Below are 9,190 nucleotides of genomic sequence, written 5' to 3'. Positions count from 1 at the left end.
CAGGGTTTTGTAAGGAATATGGGGGGCGGGATTTTTAAAGGAGGTTGTGGCTTTGGGAGGAGGCACAGGGCTTTGTAAAAGCAGCAGAGCATGTTGCTGTCAGTGGGGCTTTGAAGGTGGAGTGCAGCTTTGTATGGAAAGTCAGGGCGTAGGTCTTTGTAAGAGGTGCAGGATGCTATTTGAGGAGCTGTACTTCCTAAGGAAGAGCGGGGCTTGGTGGGAGTATGGTTTAAAGAAGCAACATGGCATTGTAGGAAGAGCTAGATTTGTAAGGAGGATCTTGGGCTTTTAAGGAAAAGGGCTTTATAGAAAGGAACAGGGAATTTTTATAAGAGGAGCAGGAATTTTTTTGTATGAGGCCAGTTTTCTAAGGAGAAACAGGCTTTGTTTCTTTTCACTGGGTAGTGCTGCTGCCTATTATTTTTTCTGGGCATGATTCTCCATTTGATTTTTAGGGTAGCTATCCTGGAACCCCAAATTCCACAGCAGGATTTGGGTGTTAAGCAGGTTTTACTTGGCTTCCAGAAAAATACCACCTGCAGACTGCCCAGCTACATTAAGAGGCTGAGCTTCTAAGGACTAGCCTGAAGACAAGACCCCTCCCTATCTTTCTAAATGAGTGAAGAGGTCAGAGTCGAGCCCGCATTGACAACAACGTTTCAAGACCTGGGTAAAGTAAGACCCCTTTTCTAAAATGGAGGTCTAGAAGAGTGATTAGCATGTTACAGAACTGTTCTTTCTCTGCTTGGGACATGGCTTCATTGTGTCCTCCAGCCTTCCTTACAGTTGGGCAACCATCTGGCTAATGACATGAGAGGAAAGGAACGTATCCTGCCTCTGAGCACTTCTCATGAACAATCTTCCCATTGAGCAGCAGCCTTGGTGAGAATGCAGGCAAAAGATGGAAGGAAGCCAAACGCTGCTCCTGGGGAAGCTCTTTCCATATCTTACTGAAGGCAGGGGTTTCCAGCCACCTCCGAGGTTTCACTATTAACAATGAGGCAGAGATAAGTCATCATGGCCTCTCTGACTTAAAGGTCTTGCTTTAGCCTCAAGAAAGGAAAAAGGGGGGAAAAATCCCCCAGCTAAGTGTACATGGAGGGTATTAAAAAAAACAAAGCCAAGCCAAGTTCTTTGACTGAAGGAGGAAATCCTTTCTTTGATTCCCCAACTGCTTTCTATTGGGAAATCTATTGGTTAATCTAACAAAACAAAATTCTTCTGTGTGTAGACACCTGAAGTTTTAGTTGAGGAGCAGTCTGCTACCTTAAAACTAAAAAGGTGAAGAAGCTTCAGAAGAAGCTTCAGATCTCAGGCACACAATGAATTTCAATAAAATTTGCTGCACAAGTAGTACTTAAAGGAGACATTTTTAGCCAAGGCTGCAATCTACAGTTACTAATAGTAAATAATATGACAAACAACAAATTATGCAATCAAAATTTTAATAACAAAGATACTATTTTTAACATGGTCAAATATACTTGGCTAAGTTCAGATTAAAAAAAAAATGTATCTAGCCCAACAGTACAATCATACAGCTTTGTACAGAACATTCCATAGATCAACAGAAAATACATTTGAGCACAAAAATAAAAAATATTTAAAGAGAATCTCTAAGCAGCATTTTATTTCTGCAAAACAGACATATATCTTGTACTGATTAAATATCTACAAGTGCTTTTCCTTTACAAAAATACATATATTCTTAATAGACTAAGTCATTAACAATGACCTGGTAATTCTTTCACTTCAATTTGAATGATTTATAAGCTAAATCTTACAACCACAAAAAGGTTTTTATTTGTATTAAGATGTTACCACTTTTGACAAAAAGCTTAAAATATTTCATATTTCAAAGTAAAATTAGCAACATAACTTTACAATATATTCTATGATAGCTTTATTTATTGTGAGGGCTACCCTAATATAAACGGATGATCGCTGTTGTGTTGCCAGATGCAGGAAAGCAGCGGAACATTGATACTCCCCCCACAAGCTCTTGTCCTGGACCACAGCTTCATAAGGACACTTAGGCCCCCAACCCCATTCTAAAAAATACAGCAAAAGAAAACTGATCTCAAACAATGTTAGGCTGATCCCATTACATTTTAATGTGTAGAACTCCTGCTCCAGTGGATTGATGTGAAGTGTATGGATAAATAAATTAAACTGTTTACTATCTCTACAAAACCCAGAAATAGTTAATCTTCATTTGTACTAGATTAGTTGCTTATTCCACGAAGTTCTGTAAGATGGAAGAAAACTAGATCTAGTATATTAAACATGTATGTTTCACTTGATTCTAGATTTCAAAACTAAGCATTTCTGAAAGTCTCAGTTCTGAATCATCGAAAAAGGGACATAACAACTATACAGACATATTTGCATAAGCATTTGAAGTAATTAAATTATTTTTAAGTTTAATTTTATAACTTTCTGAAGAGGAAGTGCTCAAGCATTTGAATTCTATTTGAAAATATGATAAGGACAGCAAATTAACACTATCTGTGAAAACTGTGTCATAAGAAAAGAATCACTTTTAAATTACTGGAAAACCACCACTGCTTTTTAAAAACCCAACACTAGGAAAACCCTGTACTGTATATTTAAGTACATTTTAATAAACTTTATCTTATGTTTTCCACCAAAATATTACTGAACTACGTATATCAAGTAAATCCAGACACAGTTGGTTATCTTGTGCTTTGAAAGGGCTTCAGAGTCTTTAGTGTATTTAATGTTTTTCAAAACCAGATCTAGCAGATGTGTTACATTCTTTATTGCTCTCCAAATTATAGGGTTGTATATCTTAAAATAATGATAACAGTATTTCAAGTTTTTGTGTTTCAAATCCAGAAAAGAAAAGTTATGGCAAATGCAGTCATTTTAAAAATTCCTACAACCAATCAACATCTGGTATAAAGCTTAGCTGCTGGAAGATTCTGTATGATAGACCAGAGTACATAATAGAGTGTGCGTTCACATTTAACCTATTTGAGGAGGTTTACCTAGTGACCCATCAGACAGACTTCATAAAATGAATTTTACCTTAAAGGTGCAACACAGAATGACTCTGGAGGAGAAATGGCATAACAGTACATCTCTCTTGATGTATGCAGATGCTCTTGTATGGCTAAGTTTTAATAAAGTTACTGCTGAGAAATAAGACAAAAAGAGCTACTTTTTAAGAAAACAAAACAGGCCCTTATGAAAATTTTGCTTCTGAATATACAAAAAGCACTTATGTAAATCTAGAAAAATGTACTATCTTCTTCATAAGTAAGGATGTCAATATTTTTACCAAAGTCTCTCGAATAAAATTTCTCATATTATTAAGATTCTGGGAACTAAATAAGTATAATTTATTTTATACTGCCTCCATGGAATGAAAGACTTTTAAATAAAATTTAAAATCATAATTTCAATGTTCTTTTAAAAGTATTTCTCCCATATTTCATTTAGAAAAACATGTTTATCTCTTTCTCATGTTTGAGGATACCTAAAATCTGTTCAGATGGTGCTTAAAAACAGTGAAAACACTTGAAAGGAAGTGTGCTCTGATTATTGCAAGAAAAACCTGCATTTGACCCTTCTCACCAAGAAAATTCAGTTTAAAGCCTTTCTTTGGTGATGTTTTAACAATTAATCAAGGTTATTGCCTAACTATACAAAATTAAGTTGCTACCTAAAAACTTCCAACCTCTAAGCTGTTAAAATGGTTTCTCCAACACAATTATTAATTAACAGTAAAATGTCTTTGGTGATATCTATATTCTTATGAAAATCTTTAAAAAGAGATTAACTTACAAGTGCCTATTTAGATATGAAACAATTCATGAGAGACATACAGATAACTCAAAATTGATGCAATAAATCTAAAACAGAAATGCACTTCAGCAATGAGGCACTTTCTCTTAAATATTCGATAAAGCTAAACAATATTACATAGCATATTTTTTTCCTTAAAGAATCACTTCAAATTTAGGTAACATTTGAGTATATAATATAGTTTAGCAAACCCATTACATTTATAAAATGTGGCATATTAGTTTGGGATAGATGTTCAACAAGAAATAATACGCTTTTCTAAAAGTAGTTAAAGGATGTAACCCAAATCCAAGACTGAATATTACCTCATCAGTGAGCGTTTTAGTTTATTTTTTCATGCATCTTAGGAGTTTTGTTAATCTAGAAAGAAGGTCATATTTTGATTTCTCTATTAACTGATGTGATTACTTCAATTAACATGTCACTTATAAACCACGGACATTCTTTATATCCAAGATTCCTTGACCCTTTTATATCTGATATTTAAGGCAGATTAAACAGATAACAAAATCTTTTATGGAAATAAAGGTTTTTTTTTTCAGTTTATTGCTTAAGAAACAACAGATTAAAGTGTAAATCTAGGGTTATTCTCTGATTTTACAGATTCAGAATATTATTCCTATAGGTTATTAATATGAAGCATTTGTTTTATTAGCACCTTATTTTATAAAGCTAACCATAAAAGGTGCCTGTACATTTTTTCCATACCTGCCTGCCTGCAAATTCTGTGACCTGATGTAAGTGATAATTAACTGGGAATTTAGTGTATTACTGGACATGAGAGCAGTCCCATTCTTAGAAACTTATAGATGACACACCAAGAGGTCAGCTGAAGAAGTCTAGGCTCTAGTGGCAATACCACATTACTCAGGACCACCAACAAATGTGAACCTTTGTCCAATTAACAATTGATGTCCTTCTTTATGTAAGTTTTTTTTAACATGTTTTGGCACAAATTCTATTGCATTTCAATAAAAATGTCAGTGCTTTAACATTAAACAATTTTATATACACCTATTCTCAATTCCATAATTGTTTCCTATATATTTCCTTGGAATATAGTGAAATTACATATGATCAGGCAAGGGTCAAATTTAAAGAGATCTTGTATATAAAACTAGTTTATGGCCGTAAGTTTTGGTTGTGGAGCCAAAACATCCAAGTCTCATTTGTGGTTTTCAAAATGTACTCTTAATTCATTTAAGTTAATTAACTTCCATATGTAAGACACTTGTTTTAAATCATTAATCTAGATGTGACACTTTTATAATAATTTAAAAAAATTCTCAAGGATATTTAGGAACTAGGTTTCACAGTACAGCAAAATAATTTCTGTAACTGGATAACAAAATTCAGTTTTTGGTGGAGTGTAATGGTCTTTTCCAAGCATTGATAGTTAATAAAAACTGCCTTATAAATTCTGCTTATAAACCCTTTCCAAGAACACACATAATCCAACAAAATGAAGCTAAGATAGTACTGCTGTAAACTTCTTCACCAAAGTCAGAACAAAAACAGAAAACTTTAATACAGACTTTTGGACTTGATAAAACATATACGTAAAGGGTATCATTAACTTTAAGCTTTTACTTTGTGAAATGCATCAATGTTGAGATGTATTTTGTATATTTCTTAGAGTTGTACAATGTTTTATTTCTATTCAGAAGGTGTTAACTGTGATACATTTTACTGGAAAATGTAGCACAACTACCATGTATACAATATAAAAACTATGTATGTAACACATAGATTGTGCTCATGTTAGATTACACAAGTAATTTCTCCTAATCTCCAAGATTTTGTCCTAAATTGCAAGGTTGTTTCAAAGCTACTGATAAAACAATTTCCAAGGAGGTTTTGTGAAAACAACTGGGGATTTTAAAAGCTTTAAAATGAAGTTTTTCATCTAATTTAAGGTAAAAAGACTTTGACTTGCAGACTAAACTGTAATGAATGGAAGACTTATAACAAAACTGCAAAATCAATGACATCATCATAGTTCTGACCTTTAATGAATTCATGTATAAAACAATAATCCCACCCCCACCCATTGCTATAGTATCTAAAAGAAAATATCCTTAAACCATTAATTTTGGTTAGCATGTTTATCCACTACACTGTATTTAATCTATTTGATGCATATGGTTTGGAAATGTGATAGGTAACTAACAGTTTGAACCTATAACTGTTTTTGAGAATTTTGAAGCCATAAAATGTTATCTGCTCTAAAAATCCTAACGTTTAAAATCATCATACATAACCCTCTGCATGCCACAATGCCACACACCTAAGGCCAACTTAAAAAGAAAAACAAAGCATTCGTTAAACGACAGCAACAAAGTAATGATACATACATAAAATGGGCTATACAATGAAGTTTCATGAAGCAGCACCCGCTTGTCATAAGGCATTATGAACGATTAACCTTACTTACACATTAATTTTATTAGAAGTAAATGTGATCAGCTGCCAACATTGTGAATGGTTTTGAATCTAACTTAGGTTGTCCAAGAAGTCACCTACATTTCTGATCTGGAGGGCTAATGTGCCTTCCTTGTGCAAATTGGTAGACTACACAGAGAGATGCTTAGAATGCCTACAATTATGATGTGCTCCAATGTTAAAGAATAACTGGAATTCTTCACAAAAGGACTTGCACACTCAAGAATGAACTATTTCTTACACAAAAAGCTTACCAAGAATAGGACAGTGGTTCAGAAACCACTTTTCTAAATACAGTTCCATACAAAATAATTTCAAGATATAATTATTAGGTTCTTGTATAGTACCCTATTTAAACGAGAATTAATAAAATAGTTAAGTATGTGAAAACTGCAACACCACAAAGATTGAGCCATTTTACTAGTGTAATTAAACATTTGAACAATCTTGGAACAGGCAAGCAAAATATTCAGAAGAATGAATCATGGCTGCACACCTAACTGATTCCAGCCATGACGTGCACACTGTGAGACAGCACAAATACCTTATGCAGATGGTTCAGTAGCAGAATGGCACTTGGTTTGCTCTTAAGAGAAACAACATGAATGTAACTGACAATTTTAGAGACAGACAATGGCCTTATTTGCATGCTGAGAATCTGATTGTGTCCCTCTAGTCCACACACCGTTCACTGTGCAATCTGTCGACGAGTAAACAAATAGTGCAGGATTCATTTCAGTGAAATCTAGGCCCCTTGGTCTAACCGAAATCAATTCTTGGTCGATACTGCAATACCATAGGGTATGACTATAAAATAAAAACAGATGATGAATAAGACTCTGTTTGCATAAAAACAATATAATTTACATACAAAAGATTTTAAGCATTTGGGGTTATAATTTACTACATTTCCTGGTGCTAGTGATTATACCAACTAAGATTTAAGTTGCTATTTATGATTTAAATTATTACCATTATTTCTTTTGATTGCCATTATTCTTCTTTAATCATCAAGTTTCCACTAATATACAGCAGAGGTCAAGTTCAAAGCCTATGGACAATGGGGGGCTGCATATGTGACCAAGGAGAGGTGGGGCTGATGGATGGATGATTATAAGCTACATGTTCTGCTTTCAAGTGTTCCTCTAGTAACCCAGGTGTTAGGGTGGGGGCTGAACAAATGGAACTGCTGCTAGTGAGAACCCACTGAGTCACACATTAAGAGACTCCATGCTCTGAAACTGTGAAACTGGAGTAGTTTTCCAAAGCACATTTTTTTATAAGTTTGATATTTTTTGTTGTTTTAGCATTTAAGATTTATTTTAATGGTCTTAAAAATACTGAAAAACAAGTAGCTAATGTCACATGAAATATTAGGTCACTGCATTTTTTCAATAGTTGATACTATTATATATTCAGATTCAATACATAAATTTAAAAAGCTCATATTGTCCTAGGTGTTCCTCTATTTAGAAAAGGTATCATGAATCTGGTTACCATATAGTACTAGAAAGAACGTCTTGCAGATAAAGGCATATGCCATGCCCCCTCTGCCTCTGTTTTTACCTCTATTTCCCATATAATATAGAACCAAAACATCACGAAGTTGGAAAAGGCAGGAGAACCAATAATTTTCCTTTTCTTAAAGCTGTAGGTTTCCCTTTTAAAAATATAATTTGAGTAGTTACTTTCAGGGAACCAAGAAAAGGGGGAAATGACAACTAACATGTTTCTTCCCTTAGTGTAGGCGAATGAAAAAATCCAGTAGAGAACTTTATTCTTTCACATAGATACAAAGGACAGACTGAGATTTTACAATTCTGAAAATGATCACTGCAGCACTTACAGCTACACTACATATTGACAAGACTCAACGTTGGGCTATCTTTTACCTTTCAGTTCAGGACAGGACAGATGGGTAGGAATAAATGCCCTACATTGTGCTCTCCCAGGGACATGCCATTACTAGCTTTCTAAGGGCTAGAGTAACAACCTTAGTCTCTTGAAATTTTCATGGTCTAAAAGTATTTTGGTTTTAATTTTACTTGTTTTTATTTTCAATATGCAGTTCCTGCAGAATCTGATTATCTAGGAGTGGGGCACAGAAATCTATATTTTACAAAATTCTCTGGAAGTTTCTGAAGCTCAGCCACATTTTGAGACCATTAGCACATACTCTCCTATCCTTACTTCACTAATTCCCATTCTACTTCACTCCAACCCACAGCTTTCTGTTTATTATAATAATCTTCACTTTTTCTTTCCATTCCTGATTGTTGAATTTGCATACATCCTGTAATTAAGTAACTCATTTTAGAATACATTGAACATATACAGAAGTATCAATCAACAATTCTACTAAGGATGAAAGCAAGAGGGGAATAAAATGGCTTGGTTGTCATTGGTTGGGATTTTCTCAGATTTGGGCTAAAGATGGTTTTCTTTCTCCCCTCCAAAAAACCATTTGTATTGATTCTATGACCACGTATAGAGATTAATAATTTTATTAAAATGTAACACTGAAAATTCTTCAGTGTTAATAGTTAATACTTTAAGTTCCATTTGTGTTTCAGTTAGTTTATGAAGGTGGAATTCCACTTACTAAATGAAATATGGCCTCTCCCTGCATTAAGTGATTGTAATAATTCTGTTTCATAGGTTCTAGTCCTCAAGACTCATTATGTAATTAAAATAATATACTATAAAAGTGTACATTTCAAATGTAATAAATTTAGAAAATGATTAAAATTCTCCTTGGCTGATTACCTTTTTCCCTTAAAGAATACACTCTGTATTTTTATTATAAAACTTTTTATTATAGATTTAGAAAATTCAGAAAAGCAACAGAAAATAAACAAAGAAAAGTTATTTAAATCCTATCATCTAAAGATCTTCCAGTCTTTTTATCTATTTTTTT

The 9,190-nt window shown here is 33.6% G+C and overlaps 1 protein-coding gene across 5 annotated transcripts in view; it reads right to left on the bottom strand.

Moving 5' to 3' along the window:
- Window positions 1-1,428: 1,428 nt before the first annotated feature.
- Pcgf5 (polycomb group ring finger 5) overlaps window positions 1,429-9,190 on the bottom strand; it is a 109,808-nt gene continuing 102,046 nt past the window's right edge. For all 5 annotated transcript variants that reach the window (XR_007108687.1, XM_047552093.1, XM_047552095.1 and 2 more), the window contains one exon: window positions 1,429-7,080. Coding sequence is in view for 4 of the 5 variants with exons in the window: in XM_047552093.1 (XP_047408049.1) it covers window positions 7,033-7,080 (48 nt within the window). In the remaining variant the exon portion in view is untranslated. The remainder of the gene's footprint in view (window positions 7,081-9,190) is intronic.

The sequence above is a fragment of the Sciurus carolinensis genome, chromosome 5 (assembly GCF_902686445.1).
Source record: "Sciurus carolinensis chromosome 5, mSciCar1.2, whole genome shotgun sequence".
In the NCBI taxonomy this organism is placed as follows: domain Eukaryota; kingdom Metazoa; phylum Chordata; class Mammalia; order Rodentia; family Sciuridae; genus Sciurus; species Sciurus carolinensis.
Note: the sequence above shows the minus strand (reverse complement) of the source record. Positions and strands in the feature narration are given on the sequence as shown.